General features: G+C 38.2%; 1 protein-coding gene across 1 annotated transcript in view; it reads right to left on the bottom strand.

The window, feature by feature from the left end:
• DOCK3 (dedicator of cytokinesis 3) overlaps positions 1 to 17,347 on the bottom strand; it is a 492,344-nt gene that overhangs the window by 63,996 nt on the left and 411,001 nt on the right. The window contains exons 25-29 of the mRNA XM_023512988.1: positions 11,678 to 11,772; positions 9,621 to 9,696; positions 9,164 to 9,264; positions 8,573 to 8,631; positions 6,274 to 6,422 (exon numbers count right to left, since the gene is read on the bottom strand). Of these exons, the coding sequence (XP_023368756.1) occupies positions 6,274 to 6,422; positions 8,573 to 8,631; positions 9,164 to 9,264; positions 9,621 to 9,696; positions 11,678 to 11,772 (480 nt within the window). The remainder of the gene's footprint in view (positions 1 to 6,273; positions 6,423 to 8,572; positions 8,632 to 9,163; positions 9,265 to 9,620; positions 9,697 to 11,677; positions 11,773 to 17,347) is intronic.

Genomic DNA, 17,347 nt, shown 5'->3' with positions numbered 1-17,347 from the left:
TGATTGTCACTATGGCCACCAAAGTACTTCCCTTGGGAAGCTATGCACCAATACCAGTGCCTAGTTCACCCTTTAAAGCAATTCTGTAACTCTTTTTCTGGAATAGCCATCACAGCTGTTGTCAAATTAGGTCTGACAATGAAGTTTGTGAACTCATCCTAGAAAAAATGCTACATACCTAATTGCTGAATATCACTACAGTTACCAGATGGCCAAGGGAAGTGCTTTTGTGTTTCCCCCAAAATAAGACTGCTCCACAATGAGCTGCTGCCTTATATTTATTGTTTTCTCAAGAAGACACATTAGGGCTTATTTTCAGGGGATGTCTTATTTTTATTAAGTATAATACAACAATCTACATTTATTCAAATACAGTTAAGTCATCTTCTTCTGGAACCTGACAGGGGGAGCTGACCTTGTTGGTGGGGCTGGCGCTAGTGATGTGTGAACTCCTTTCCCCTAGCCATTCGCACATACACAATAGGATGCCTGTGACTGCAGTTACCACACACACACCTGTGTAAGTGTGAAAGGCTTGGAGAAAGGAGCTGCGGCAGATAAAAGGTATTCCAGTCTTCCTTACCGCTCTGTGCCAAAATGCATGGCGTGCCTATGTAGCATATCTAGACCCATCACTAGGTCTTATTATTGGGGTAGGGCTTATATTTAACAAATGCATAGAGATCCTGCTAGGGCTTACTTTTGGGGTAGGTCTTATTTTCATGGAAACATGGTAGTTATCTTTTCTATATAGGTGGGCTGTGTTTACAATTGAACCAAGTTCGGGCTGATGCAGCTGTAGCCATCACCTCACAAAGGAGGGACAGGGAAACCAGGCTGTCCAATGTATACTTAAGACAATACCTACTGCTCCACAATGAGCTGCTATGAGAACAAGACAAGAGTAGACTGTACTCTCCACAGATGCCCACATTGCTTGCTGGAGCAAAGCCAGTTTAATGCTGGTCTATGACCAACCCTCCAGCTGAGTTTGAAGTGATGTGGCTAGAGCTACCACCCAGCTGAGGAGGAAGCACACTTAGGACAATACCTACTACCCTGCTATGGGCAGATGTGGGACTAAAGACTATCTTTCCCAAGCCATTGCAGTTCTACCAGCAATACAAACCTGTACTGCCTGAATCTCAGTGGGTTGATCCACCGCTGCTGCTGCCATCATCCACAACATACCAGCTGCCCAGGAGCCTGAGAACCTGCCTACACACTTGGCCCACCACTCCCATTATTACAGGGTGTCCAAAAAGTCCCCCTTAAACTTGCCATACATAGGGTAAATGGGACACTGTACCTAAATGTACCTTTATTTATAAAATATTTGTTACAAAATTTTACAAAATATTTACAAAATATTCTCTACATGTTGGTCACTTCTTTGTAAAATTTTATAATGAATATTTTGTTACTAAAGTTTCATTTAGCTACAATTTCTCATTTTCCCTATGTAAGGGGACTTTAGGGGGCAACTTTTTGGACACTCTGTAGTTTCTGAGCAAGTGACCTAGAGGCCCAAGAATTGGCCTGCTAGGACCCACTAACACTTGTGTCACAAGCTTCTTTGGAGCATAAAAACAGTTACACTCAATCCATTATTGCCACCACTGGAGCCTGAAGACTGATTCAGTCAGCATCCAAGTCCCTAGCAAAACTTTATCATAGCCTCAACTAATAACCATATGCTAAGTCACCAAGGAAATAACAGGTACCCACTGACCCTATGTACTACTGAAGATAACATATAAAAAACACATTACTAAAGCTATCCAAAACCAAAGTCAAACTGTCCTATTCAACCAGAAACATATATAATCTTCAGGAGAAAATTTTTCCCTACAAAAGTAATTTCAAAAAAATTAGAAATGACTACTACACTAGATGTGCGGGGATCAACAGAAAGAAACAGAAAATGTAAAAACCAAGAAGTATGATACCAGTGGATCTTTAGGCAAACACATTGCTAAAAGGACTTCACCATAGCATATTATATTCAGAACATCTGAAGTTAAAGTAAAAGAAATAATTTTAAAATTATTAGGAGAAAGCATCTAATCACCTATAAAGGGAACCCCAGCAGACTAATAGCAGACTTCACAGCAAAAACCTTACAGGCCAGAAGAGAATTAGATAGCATTTTTGAAATGTTGAGAGAAAAAAACTGTTAGCCAAGAATTTTATATCTTGCCAGAATAACCTTTATAAAAGAGAGAGAAATAGTCTTTTCCAGATAAGTAAACACTAAGGGAACTCATCACCACTAGACAGGCCCTGAAAAGAAATGCTTAAAGGGGTCTCAAAAACAGAAACAAAAGGGCAATATCCACCATCATGAAAACATGTGAAAACGTAAACTCATAGGTCTCTCTCTCTCTTTTGAGACAGTATCTCACTCTCTTGCCTAGCTACCATGCAGTGGTGTCCTCATAGTTCACCACAGCCTCAAACTCATGGCTGCAGGCAGTTCTGTCTCCCCGCCTCCTGAGTAGGTGGAAAAATAGATACATACCCCCTCTAAGTTTGTCATTTTTTGTAGAGATGAGGACTTTCTCTGTTGCTAAGGCTGGTTTTAAACTCCCAGTGAACATATAGATCTTACAAAACAGTCACACAAAGGAGGAATAAAAAGCAATCACATGCAATATGACAAAATTTCATCAACAGAAAGACGAAAAGAAAGAAACAAAGAATTTATAACACAAATAGAGGCCAGGTATAGTGGCTGTAATCTCAGCATTTTGGGAGGCCAAGCCAGGAGGATTACTTGAGGCCAGGAGTTTGAGACTAGCAGAATGGGAGAAAACATTTGCAAACTTTATACTACTCAACAAAAGTGATAAAAACCAAATAACCCCATTAAAAAATAGGCTAAGGATATAAATAGACATTTTTCAAAAGAGGACAAACAAATGGCCAAAAGGTATGTGAAAAAAAAACATTCAACATCACTAATCATCAGAGAAATGCAAATTAAAACAATAATGAGATATTATTTTACTCCAATCAGAATGGCTATTAAAACATCAAAAGATAATAGATGTTGTCAAGGTTGAGGAGATAGAGCAATTCTTAAACACTGTTTTTTTTTTTTTTTTTGGATCATAGCTCACAGCAACCTCCAACTCCTAGGCTCAAGCAATCCTCTTGCCTCAGTTTTTCTATTTTTTATTTATTTTAATTTCTTTATTTATTTTTTGTAGAGACAGAGTCTCACTTTATCACCCTCAGTACAGTGCTGTAGCGTCACACATCTCACAGCAACCTCCAACTCCTGGGTTTAGGTGATTCTCTTGCTTCAGCCTCCCAAGTAGCTGGGACTACAGGTGCCTGCCACAACGCCTGGCTATTTTTTTATTCCAATTTGGCTGGGGCTGGGTTTGAACCAACCACCCTCGGTATATGGGGCCAGTGCCCTACCCACTGAGCCACAGACGCAGCCCAGTTTTTCTATTTTTAGTAGAGATAGTATCGCACTTTTTCTCAGGCTGGTCTCAAACTCATGAGCTCAAGTTATCCATCTGTCTTGGCCTCCCACAGTGCTAGAATTACAGGCGTGAACCACCGTGCCTAGTCTCTAAACACTGTTGGTGGGAATGTAAATTAGTGCAACCTCTATGGAAAACAGTATGGAGATTTCTCAAATAATTAAAAATAAAACTACCATTTGATCCAGCAATTCCAGTACTAGGTTTCTACACAAAGGAAAAGAAACCAATAGATAACAAAGATAATTGTACATCTATGTTTACTGCAGCTATTCACAATAGCAAAGATGTGGAATCAACCTAAATAGCCAAAAGAAGACTGGATAAAGAAAATATGACATATATATAGACAACAGAATTCTGTTCAGACACAAACAAGAATAAAATCCTGTCTTTTACAGCAACATGGATGTAACTGGAAGCCCTTATGTTAAGTGAAATGATTCAGGGAAGAACAAATACTGCAAGCTCTCACACACTAAATGGACCCTAAATGATACGCACACAAAGAAGCAGAATGTAGAATGATGGACAATGAAGATTTGGAGGGGTCAGGGTTGGAGGAATGATAGGCAATTACTTGGTGGGTATAATGAGCATTGCTTCAGAAATATGCACTGAAGGCCATAACTCCACCATAGTGCTATAAATCAATGTAGAAAAATTGCACTTTACACTATGAATGTATACAAAACAAAAATATAAAGAAAAAATAAAGTATCTTTGTCAAACATGAAAAGAATAAAAAAGAGCAATGTTGGAGGACTCATGCTGCCTAATTTTAAGACTATAAAGCTCTTGCCTCTGCACCTGTAGCTCAGCGGCTAGGGCACCAGCCACATAAACCAGAGCTGGAGGGTTTGAATCCAGCCCAAGCCTGGCAAACAACAACAACTACAACCAAGAAAAAAAAAAATAGCTGGGCATTGTGGTGGGTGCCTGTAGTCCCAGGTACTTGGGAGGCTGAGGCAAGAGAACTGCTTAAGCCCCAGAGTTTGAGGTTACTGTGAGCTGTGAGGCCACAGTACTCTACCCAGGGCAACAGCTTGAGACTCTTGTCTCTGAAATAAAAAAAAGACTATAAAGCTCTACCTGCCTTAGCCTTCCAGAGGGTAGGCTTATAGATGTGAACCACTGTGCCTAGCCATGAGCAAAAATTTTGAACTAATTTTGCCAAAGAAATATAAGAATGGTAAATGAGCACATGAAAAGATAATCAACATCATTAGTCATTAGGGAAATAAAAACTAAAACCATGATGACGTACAACTACACATGTATTAGAATGGCTAAAATAAACAATAATACTAAGAATTGGTTAGTATATGGAGAAGCTGGTCATATATTGCTGCTGTCATATGTTTTTACATATATATATATATATATATATACACACCATATAATGGTACAGATACTTTGGAAAAAAGTTTGATAGCTTCTTACAATGCTAAACATACACTTAACACAAAACTTGACAATCGTATTCTTAGGTATTCACCTAAGGAAAAAAAAAGTTTATATTCATACAAAAAGCTATAAAGAAATATTTTTAGTAGCTTTATTCATAATCACCAAAGAAAGGAAATAACTTAAGTGCCTTTCAAATAGTAAATAAAGTAAATACAACTCAGCAGTAGAAAACTACTAACATGAGCAATCTCTCAAAGTATTATGTTAAATTAAAAACCTAGTCTCAAAAGCTTTATTTGTATGACATTCATGAAAAGGCATAATGATAGTGATTAAGAACAGATCAGTAGTTGCATTGGTGAAGGAGAGAGGAAAGAGTTGACTAAAAAGGGACAGAAAAATTTAATTTTTAGGAATTTAAAAAACTCTTCACTGTAGTGGTAGTTATACCACAAATCAAAATACATGAATTTTGCTCTATGTAAGTTGAAAATTAAATAAATAAAAATTTAAAACTTGATGTTTTCTTGGTCTTCTTCTTACTGTTATAGTTACCTACTATAAAACCACACGTTTGTCCCAGAATCCCAGAGTCAGAGGGAGCTTAATGGAGAACTTGGTATAATTCCCAAGCCAATGAAGGTATTTCCCCAACAGGCTTCCTGGGAGCTTCTGTTTGAAGATCACTAGCAAAGAGAAATTCCCTATCTCCCAATGCAGGCCAACTCATAGTGGATAGTTTTTGCTGCTAGCAAGTTATTTCTTTTATTGGCTAAAATTGGTTTGCCTATAGCTAGTTCCTAGTGGTCCATCCTAATACTATTCCCTGGTGCTACAGATATAAGTGCAGGGACTATATCTCCCACTTTAGTGGTGGCAGAAGAACTGCACAGGAGGACAATCTGAAGCTACTCAGTCAGAAGTCAAGGGGCTTGTATCTCCTGCACCAACACCTCTGTGCAGTAGTCTGTGATATCCTAGGCTACCTGAGTCATAAGACATCATCTGCTCCAGGCTCTAGCCCTAGAAATGCCTGGATCATATAGTGGGAATTCTCTGAAGAAGGGCAACATGCTCCCAGGCCCTTTCCTGAATAAAATAGAGTGGTTACAGTCTCAGTCATTTTCTCCTTGATCAGGAAGTTGATTCTTTTCCTCTGATTCTTTTCTGGTCTCTAGCTTCATGAAGAAAATCGAAAAATCAATTCTGATTAGCAAGTAAGGGAAAATCCTTGAACAGGATCTGACTTGACTGAATTACAGTCCATCCTCACTATAACCATGGCTTGGTTACCTAGGCCACCTGCCTGAAGAAAGGGGTCCATCCCAGAGGAGAGTACCTTGAACACTGCCAGGTATTGTCTTACCTGTTTAAAGTTGCCATTTTTCCTTTGTTCCCAGTCCATCATGTCATGAAAAATGGGAATCATGATATTCCGCACTTCTGGTTGTGGGACCAATGTCACACCCAGAAAAGGACCAATCATTCCCGGAATAAAGTGGATCTTATGTTCACCTGAACAACAAAACCCAACAGATATTAGTTCATGCCTACTTTTCTCCTTCAATAGAAGCTTCCCAAGTGGGGCCATAGCACATCCTATGATCTGTACTGGAAGCTTCTAAGAGCAAAGTAAATTCTCCCCTACAGTTTCTGAGGTATTTTCTTTCTGCTTTTTCTTGGATAAAACTGGCCCAGCCCTATTGAAGCAAATGTTCAACAGATACAAAACTGCTTTTCCAAAGAACTTTCTGAAAAGTTCCACAACTACCTGAAAATTTCTATGAAGGACCAGAGTTTGCTACTCCAGACATAATGAGTTTCTGAGTATGATGTGATAGTTTCAGATGGTCTATTCACAGCATTTATGTAGCAAGGAAAATCCATATATTTCTGCTTAAACACAATGCACTCTTCTTGGGGTTTCTACCTCTAATCCAGAAACTTTTAAATAATCGGACTATCCCACTCCCTAAGGTGTGAAGTCCACAGAACTTTTCACTGCTTCATGTGAAAAGGAGGTACTGTGTTCATGTGCCTCCTGGACAGCCCTATTCTGATAGGCTTAGAGATTCTCCCTTTGCCCACTCTGAAACCCCATCACCACATCGTATTTCTGATAATAGCACTATACCTACATAGCTCAGCTTATCTTATCCTTCAACTTTCTTCTTCTTCTTTTTTTTTTTTAATTAAATCATAGCTGTGTACATTAATACTGTCATGGAGTACAGTGTGTTGTTTTTATATACAATTTGAAATATAAGGGTACATGTGAATCTTCCTTCAACTTTCTTAATGAAGCTTTTCCACAGTAAGTGAGAGAGATGTAGGTTTCCCTCTGCCATCTAGGGCCTAGTACCAGAAGCCAGAGCCAGCCCTGAGGACTGTGGGATAGGACTTTTCCTTTTTTGCAATAGTGAAACAGAGTGAGTCATTGTTCAGAGCTCTGATTTAAATTCTTCAGAGACTAGGGAGGAGACAAATTATGGGTATGTGCAATAACTGCTACAGCCAAGGAAAACCAGTTTTTTTTTGGATCGCAGAATGTCATTTCTACCAAAAGCAATAAGGAAGAACTGGCTTTAATCAGACAAATCTAGAATCTTTTTTTGATTTCTTCCATTTTGAAAGACTATCTAAGAACTGTAAATGTTAGCCCTGAGGCTGATTCTTCATATTCTGATTGTGGTAGTTAGCATGATTGCCTGCCTGTTACATTCCTGGAAATTTTAGAGTCACCTTCAGGGTGAAAATCCATACCTAATCTATGCTGGATATAGAGAGTAAGAGTACTGCAGCTAGAAAGTCTGCTTGAGGAAATGTATCCCCATCTATGGATAGAAATGTATCCCCTTATTGCTTGCTGGAATCCTTACGCTTTGCTTGCTGCCTCTAGGTTAATGGCAGGAATGGTTAACAGAGGACTACAGGATTTTATGGCCATCATTCCTACCATTTTAGAGGTATGAGCTCAGTTGAAAGCAGATTTTTCTTGAAATAGTAACAGTAGCTTCTCTAGCATCCTGAAAGGCCATTTAGAATCTAGACACTATGGCCACCCCAAATTCTACCCAAAACACTGATTTGACAAGTTTGGATTTAAAGGTGTACATATTGGAGAAGCTATGCAAAGAGAGGAAGTTAAAATCAATCTTACTGAGAGGCTACAATTATGTTCCTTCATGTAATCAGTGTCAGGTATCTGATCTGGATGCATTAATACCAGAGACCCAAGAAGTATTTCAGTATTTATTAAAATAGCTGCCTTTGCCCATGAGCTGGGTACCCCCAAGATCTATCTTCTGAGCCTATAACATCTAGTCTGGGACAGGAAGAGCACAGAGGATCTAATAGGAATGGATTCTTAAAGTGAAAAAAATGATGGGCGTTCTCTTTTTCTCACCTTCTGATTTTAGTTCGCAAAAAAGGGACTGTACATATATATATTACTAGGTCTTATTTCTTAGCCATACTCTCCCTGCCAATGGCTTTATGCACACATGCTACAACCATCCATTTGAGGTGTTATGTTAAAGATATGTAAGGATCTCTTGGCTCTGAATTAATATTTATAAAGCCTTAGTAAAGCTATTAGTCTTGTTACTTTCTATTTGGGTATGCAATAAGTGAAAAGGAAGAAGAATAGGGAGAAAAAAACCTACCCAAATTCTGCCACATGCTGAAGAGTTCATAAGCCATCATAACACGCATGTCTCCATACCTGAGAATAGTAACATAGGAGTCAGTTGTTAGGAGAAGGTTCAAGAAAACAGGACTGCAAAACAGCACTGTTTTTCTCTTCTCTTTTTTTTTTTTTTTTGAGACTGAGTCTTACTTTGTTGCCCTCAGTAGAGTGTCGTGGCTTCACAGCTCATAGCAACCTCAAACTCTTGTGCTGATCAGATTATCCTGCCTCAGCCTCCCAAGTAGCTAGGACTACAGGCGCCTGCTACAGCGCCCAGCTATTTTTAGAGATGAGGTCAGGCTGGTCTTGAACTTGTGAGCTCAGGCAATCTACCTGCCTTGGCCTCCCAGAGTGCTAGGATTACAGGTGTGAGCCACCATGCCCAGCCAGCACTGTTTGTTTCTAATGCTTCCCCAAATGCTAAGCCATTTGGCTCTTAACTCCCACATTTGGCTCCTTGGAAAACTACCCAGCTGGAAACCTTGTGGACTTCTGAAGGAGCCTCTCCTGGAAACATAGCCCCATCTGGGTGAGTAGTAGGGAGATGAATAGGAGACAATTGTCTTACTTGTCTAGAATCTTCTTCCTTTTGGCTGAAGTGGTGATTTCTAGCTGAAGGCTTGGCTGATTTATGAACAAAACTGCCAGGCTAAAATAAGAATTCCACACCTAGAGGGACAGAGAAAGATGAAATATCTGACATTCTGAGTACTTAACCTTCTAGGAAGAGTCTCAGAATCCATTTTACACCTTTAAGATCTTGATTTTTTTTTCTCTCTGAGTATCTTTGCAAACAGGAATTTTTTCCCCCTTATTTTCTTAACTTCTTCTGAAGCCAACAGTGTTGACTCTGAACTAGAAAGCATACTCTGGCTCCCAAAAGGGGGGATCCCCAGGTCATATTATAATCACCATCAGGCTTGGAAGTTTGAGACTCTGAATATATTAATAAAGAAAACAAGTAAGCTTGGTTTTGGCTTTCTAGGGTAATTGCAAAGATAGTGATGGATTTCAGGTGCACATACCTTAAAGTCAAAGTCTGTCTCTGTGAAATTCTTGTGCAGTGCAGAGGACAGGTACTGAACAGTGGTGACTATAATACTAAAAGTAAGGAAACAGGACATTGGCAGAATTACGAGACTAACAATTACATTCGATACCTCAACATCGTTTATCTATGGCCTGTACAGAAACTTCTTGAGTAAACTTATTCCCATATAAGATGTGACTATAAAGGAAAGGGAAGATGGCACAAACTGCAGAAAACCAGTCTTAGAGAAATGCTCCATAGTTGTCAGGAAGGCACAGGACATTAGTGGATTGTAGATCTAGCTCTATCATTACCTGGTCTTTATACTTCTTCTATCTGTGCCTCAGTTTCCATGCCTATAAAAGGAAATGGGTAGAGTTCTATGATTCTTTAAGGTTTCTTCTGATTCAAAGAGGGATTCCAGTATTTGGGGGAACTTGAGAAATCCATACATACAATGATTACTTTGTAGGATTTAGAATATAGTTTTATTTTTTTACTTGACAATTTTTAAATCCTTGCTTTTGTCATATACTATTATTTTTATCTATGAGTGATTTGATTTTAGCCCTGGGTCTAGAGTCTCACTCTGAATCTTAGCCTGGGCATATAGCAGTCAATAAGAGGTATCCTGCTGGGATAGGAGAGTGAAGTGGAGAGAAAGTAAAGTGTAACAGGTAAGTGAAGGTTTGATTACACAGAGCCTTGCCTGCCTGGCAAAGGAACTTACATCTCACATAAGTCCAGTTCTTGGATTTGTTGCAGAGAAGGACAAGGTAAAAATAGTGTTTTAGAGAGATTAGTCCATTAGCAGAGAGTGTGACAAATTTAAAGGCTAAAAGCCTCAAAAGAAGAGGCTGCTCCTGTAGGATAGGCTGGTGAACCTGAAGTACTTGTGAGAGTAAAGGTAGGAATAAGAAGGATTCAAATGGAAGAGTCAGGTCACTACTTGAAAAATATCTGTGCAACTTTGTTTATAATCATTCTTTTGTTCTGTATAAAACATCTGAAGGTTTTAGAAAAAGTGGTAGTGCCCTACAAAAGGTACTAAGTGGAAAGAACATACCTGGACCATGCTAATATATCTAATAAATAATTTCACTACATTTTATACAATGCCCATATAAAAGGTAGATCAGTGAGAGGAAGCAATGGGCTAAAGTATGGAGACCAACTAGTTTTCTCCTGCGTAGAGGGAGATCAGATGAACCAGCCCCTTACCACATATATCACTCATCTGGTTTTCCAAGAGGAAGCACAAGTTAGAAATGTGAATGGGGAAAGCAGGTCAGCATTATCCCTAGAGCAAATTCTTTTCCTTTCTTTCTTTCTTTCTTTTTTTTTTTTTTTGAGACAGAGACTCAAGCTCTTGCCCTGGGTAGCATGCCATGGCGTCATAGCTCACAGCAACCTCCAACTCTTGGGCTCATGCGATCCTCTTGGCTCAGTTTTTCTATTTTTAGTAGAGATGGGGGGAGGGTCTCGCTTTTTGCTCAGGCTGTTCTTGAACTCATGAGCTCAAGCAATCCACCTGCCTCAGCCTCCCAGAGTTCTAGGACTACAGACATGAGCCACTGTGCCCAGCCTCTAGAGCAAATTCTTATAGATAGGTCTCAAGTAGGTAAATGGCACTAATGGGGGGATGCAAGCTCTGTCTGGAATATAACACAATTCAAATTGAGGAAAGGGCTTGGGATAATGCCTAAAGCTACAGAATAGCAGAGGATGAAATGCCACTGAGCAGGTCTTCCTCAAGCAGGAAACATTTTCTGAGTATTATATTTCACACCCTTAAAACTTCTTTTTCTAGCCTCATTATGCCATCATCTAAAAGGCTCTTAAATTCCATTTATGATTATCTTTGATTCTTTCCTCTCCTTGTCGGTCAAGCCTGTTAATTATGCCTCCAAACATTTTTCCCATTTGCCCTCTCCTCTGTGTTCTTATGGCCTTGGCCTTCATTTTCATCTTGCTCATGCTCTGTCTTTCAAATAAACACATACTTCTGAGACAGTTCTGTGGACGTTGATGTAGGGCCCCTTCCATACTCACTTGCTTGTGAGTAGTCTCATCACCATCCAGTCTCGAGGGAAGACGGTCATCTTCATCAGGTTCCGGAACACACAGAAAATCTTCAGCAAGAATTCCTGACCACAGAGGAAAAGCTAATGTGACATACTACCACCACAGTATGCATTTCCTCAATGGCTCCTTCTGGCCACTGGACTATGAGAATGGGTAGGACCAGTAAGTTAGATTCTGGTTTTATTTGTGAGTTGCTTCTCTCATAGAGAGCTATATTAGAGTGAATTCTGGGTATTCTCACAGGCCATATGAGAGCAGACCCAAATTGGACAGAATGGGGGAGGCTTTTTATCTACTCTATATCCACAGCATCCCAAACCTAAAGCATAGGGCAGATGAGAATCCAGCAGAACTGGTATCTAACTGAGTCCCTGGGCCTCATTCTCTGGGGCATGGCCCCTGAGCACTTGTTTTTAAGAACATGTTTTTTTGAAATTAAGAACACACTGTTGGGAGAAGGGCTTTAGTGCATAAACCTCTGAAAATCTGCTCCTCCATGAAAGCAATGAGGTGGCTAAGACCAGTTAATCTAAGCCTTGTTTATTCAAGAAAAATGTAAGAATCTCAGCAAGATCAATGAGCTTTATTGCATTTTAACTTGTCCTATTTCTATCCTCTCTCTTTCCATGTCTCCACAGTAACCTTGAAAACAAGAAGCGGTGGAGCCATGGCAGTTGCAAAAATGCTCATCATCCTTAATCATCAGAGAAATGCAAATCAAAACTACTTTGAGATATCATCTGACTCCAGTAAGATTAGCCCACATCATAAACCAGAGATGTTGGCGTGGATGTGGAGAAACGGGAACACTTCTACATTGCTGGTGGGAATGCAAACTAACATGTTCCTTTTGGAATGATTTTTGGAGAACACTTAGAGATCTAAAAATAGACCTGCCATTTGATCCTACAATTCCTCTACTAGGTATATATCCAGAAGACCAAAAATCACATTATAACAAAGATATATATACCAGAATGTTTACTGCAGCCCTATTCATAACTGCTAAGTCATGGAAGAAGCCCAAATGTCCATTGACCCATGAATGGATCAATAAATTGTGGTATATGTATACCATGGAATATTATGCAGCCTTAAAGAAAGATGGAGACTTTACCTCTTACATGTTTACATGGATGGAGCTGAAACATATTCTTCTTAGCAAAGTATCTCAAGAATGGAAGAAAAAGTATCCAATGTACTCAGTCTTACTATGAAACCAATTGTAGCCCAAAAAGAAGAGGAAAGGGGAGAAGGAGGGGAGGGGGGAGGATGGGTGGAGGGAGAGTAGCTGGTGGATCACACCTATGGTACATCTTACAAGGGTACAGGTACATGTGAAATTTACCAGGTGTAGAATATAAATGTCTTAATACAATAACTAAGAAAATGCCGTGAAGGCTATGTTGACCCCTTTGATGAAAGCAATTCAAATTGTATGTAAAACCAGCACATTGTACCCCATGATTGCATTAATGTACACAGCTATGATTTAGTAAAAAAAAAAAGGGAAGAAAAAGACAGAAAGAAACATCATCAACCACAAAACAATAAAAAGCAAAAATAACAAGCTGTGGGGATGTAGAAAAGATATCTGATTTCTAGAGTGGTCATATTAAAATGTCCATTTTCAGTAAAAATTATAATACATAAAAAGAAATAGGAATGTATGGCCTATACACAGGAGAGAAGAAGTCAATAAAAACTTTCCCTGAGGTAGGTCAAATGTTGAATATACTAAGAAAAAAATTTAACAAAAAACTAAAGGAAATAATGCTTAAAAGAAAGTACAAGAACACCATCACACAAAATAGAGGATATCAATAAAAATATAGAAATTATTTTAAAAACGTTAAATAGAAATTCTCAATTTGAAACATATAATAACTAAAATGAAAAATTCACCAGAGGGGCTCAGAAGCAGATTTGAGCTTGCAGAAAAATCAGCAAATTTGAAGATAGGTTAACTGCTAATAGGAGGGCAAAGCCTCCAAGACCTGTGGGGCATCACTAAGGTACAAAGATATACAAAAAACTAAAGGATGTTTAGTACCAGAAAGGGAAAAGAGAGTGAAAGGGGAAGAAATCATGGCCAAAACTTTTCAAATTTGATGGAAAAAAACTTGAATACACATATCCAAGAATTTCAATGAATTCTAAATGGGATAAAGTCAAAGAGATCCACATACAGACATAGAATCAAACTGTCAAAAGCCAAAAACAAAGAAAATCTTGAAAGCAATGAGAAAAATAATTCATCATGTACAAATGATGCTCAGTAAGAGTAAAGGTAACTTATCATCAGATACGATAGAAGAGAGAAGGCACACATATTCACAATCTGAAAAGAAAGACTGTCACCCAAGAAGCCTATATCCCGCAAAACTATCATTCAAAAATAAATAGGCTAGGGTTGGGTTTGAACCTGCCAGCCCCCATATATGTGGCTGGCACCCAAACTACTGAACTATGGGTGCTGAGCCTTCAAAAATGAATAAATTAAGATATTCACAGACAAAAACTGAGAGAATATGCTACTTATAGACCTACCCCAAAAGAAATGCTACAGGGAGTCCCTCAAACTACTATAAAAGAACATTGGATAGTAACTTAAATCCAAGTGAAGAAATAAAGAGCATACACAAAGGTGTACTGATGAAATTATAATATATAAAGATGTAACTTGAATGACAATAATAGCACAAAAGAGTATGAAAATATTTAGACTAGGAATAGAGGAACAAGGGTGACATAAGTTCTATATAAAACAAATATAAAAATTACTGATAATTGGGTGGCACCTGTGGCTCAAAGGAATAGGACGCTAGCCCCATATGCTGGAGGTGGCAGGTTCAAACCTAGCCCCAGCCAGAAACTGCAAAAAAAAAAAAATTACTGATAATTATAATAAACATAAATGAATTAAACACTCCAATAAAAAGACAGGGCTGGAAAGAATGAATTAAAAAAAATCATCCAACTATGTCTACAGGTTACACATTTAAATCCAAAGATACAAATACACTGAAAGTAAAAGAATGGAAAAATATATACCATAAAATTAGTATCCAAAAGAGAATTGGTATGGCTATAGTAATGTCAGAGGATAAAAATATTTACTAGAGATAAAGAAGGATACTTTCATAATGATAACAAGGTCAATCTATCTGGAAGAACTAATTATGCAAAGACATATATGCACCAAAAAACAAGGCCTCAAAATACATGAGAAAAAACTGACAGAATTGAAAGTAAAAATAGACAATTAAAAAATGCAGACTTTAATATATCCTTTTCAATAATGGTTGAAACAAGTAGATAGATGATGAGTAAGGAAACAGAAAATTTGAACAATATGATAAACTATCCAGATTTAGTATTTATAGAACACTCCATCTAATAATAGCAGAATACACACATTCTTTTCATATGCATATAGATATTTGCACAAGGATATCTGCATTCTCTTTTCTGGGATAGATCATATGTTAGGCCATAAAGTAAGTGTCAAATTTAAAAGGATGGAAGTCATATAAAGCCTGTTCACCAAGCACTATGTAAGGGAGTTAGAAATCTCTAAGAGAAGCAAATTTGGGTAAATAAACACTACATGGAGTTAAATAGCAAACTTTTTTCTGAGACAAAGCCTCAAGCTGTTGGCCTGGGTAGAGTGCTGTGGCATCACAGCTCACAGCAACCTCCAACTTCTGGGCTCAATAAATTCTCCTGCCTCTGCCTCCCAAGTAGCTGGGACTACAGGCATCCACCGCAACACCTGGCTATTTTTTGTTGCAGCCATCATTGTTGTTTGGTGGGCCCAGGCTGGATTCAAACCTGCCAGCTCAGGTGTATGTGACTGGCCCCTTAGCTGCTTGAGCCACAGGTGCCAAGCCTAAACAGAAAACTTAACTAACCAATGTGTTAAAGACGAAATCACAAGAAAAATTACAAAAATACCTTGAGATAAGTAAAAGTGAAAATACCACAGTATGAGGGAAATATATAGCTGTATATACCTACAAAAAAAGATGACAAGTCAATAACTTACTTTCCACTGTAAGAAACAAACAAAGAAAGAAACAAATAGAAAAAGAGCAAAATAAACCTAAATCAAACAGAAGGAAGGAAATAATAAATAGTAAAGCAGAAATAAATGAAATAAAGAATAAGAAAACAAACCAAAAATTGGTTCTTTGAAAAGATCAATAAAATTGACAAATCTTTAGTTAGACTAATCAAGAAAAAGAGAAATATTCAAATTAATATAATTAGGGATGAAAGAACAGACATTATTATTCATTTATTTATTTATTGAGACAGAGCCTCAAGCAGTCACCCTGGGTAGAGTGCTGTGGCATCAGCACTGGGCTCAAGCGAGTCTCTTACCTCTGCCTCCCAAGTAGCTGGGACCACAGGTGCCTGCCACAATGCCTGGCTACTTTTTGGTTGCAGCCGTCATTGTTGTTTTTGGCGGGCCCAGGCTGGATTTGAACCCGCCACCTTAGGTGTATGTGGCTGGCGCCTTAGCCACTTGAGCCACAGGCGCCGAGCCAAGAACAGACATTATTATCAATGTCACAGACTAGAAAAGATTACAAACAAATGATACCAACAAATTAGATAACCTAGATGAAATCGACAAAATTCTTAGGAAGTTACAAGGTACCAAAATTCAATAAAGAAAACAAAATCTGAATAGACCTGTAAGTGCAGAGATAAAATTAATAACTGAAAATCTACCCATAGTGAAAAATCCAAGACCAGATGTTTTACTGCTGAATTCTTTTAAATGTTTAAATAATTAGTACCAATATTTGGTTTTTTTTTTTTTTAACACATATTACATCCACTTTCTGTGTGAAGTGGTATCTTGTTATGGTATTGATTTGTATTTACCCAATAACTAATCATGTTGAATATTTTTCCTTGTACTTACTGGATATGTGTGGTTTTTCTTTGGGAGAAATGTCTATTCAAATCCTTTGCCTATTTCTTAATCAGGTTGTCTTTCTAATGTTCAGTCATAAGTCAATATATTCTAGACTATATTAGATCCTTTATTAGATCTATGTTTCGCAAATATTTCATCCTATTTTACAGGTTGTTTTTTACTTTCTTTTAAAAATTTCAACAGATTTAGGGGGTATAAATATTTTTTGTCACATGTTTAAATTATATAATGCTGAAGTCAGGGCTTTTGGTGTATCCATCTCCAGAACAGCGTACATTGTACTTGATAGGTAAATTTTTATCCCTCACCCCGCCACCGTCCTCCCTTCTTAGTTTTCAATATCCATTACATCACTTTGTAACTATACATATATACCCCTTATTTAGCTTCCACTAAAGTGAGACCATGTAGTTTTCCTCCCCCCATTCCTATATTTCAGGAATGGTCTCCACTTCCAACCAAGTTGCTGTAAAAGACATTATTTCATTTCTTTTTATGTCCGAGTGGTACCTCCTGGTGTGTCTGTGTGTGTGCTGTCCCAAACGTCTCCAGCCATGTATGGCTCTATTTTTCATATTATGTGGTTGGATACTTTCCAAACAGCCTATAAGTACACTTCTTTGAGTATGAACTCTACGGAAAGCAGTATGGAGATTCTTCAAAGAACTAAAACTCTTTCACTTTCT

The sequence above is a fragment of the Otolemur garnettii genome, unplaced genomic scaffold, assembly GCF_000181295.1.
Source record: "Otolemur garnettii isolate 467f Iridium unplaced genomic scaffold, OtoGar3 scaffold00032, whole genome shotgun sequence".
Lineage (NCBI taxonomy): Eukaryota > Metazoa > Chordata > Mammalia > Primates > Galagidae > Otolemur > Otolemur garnettii.
Note: the sequence above shows the minus strand (reverse complement) of the source record. Positions and strands in the feature narration are given on the sequence as shown.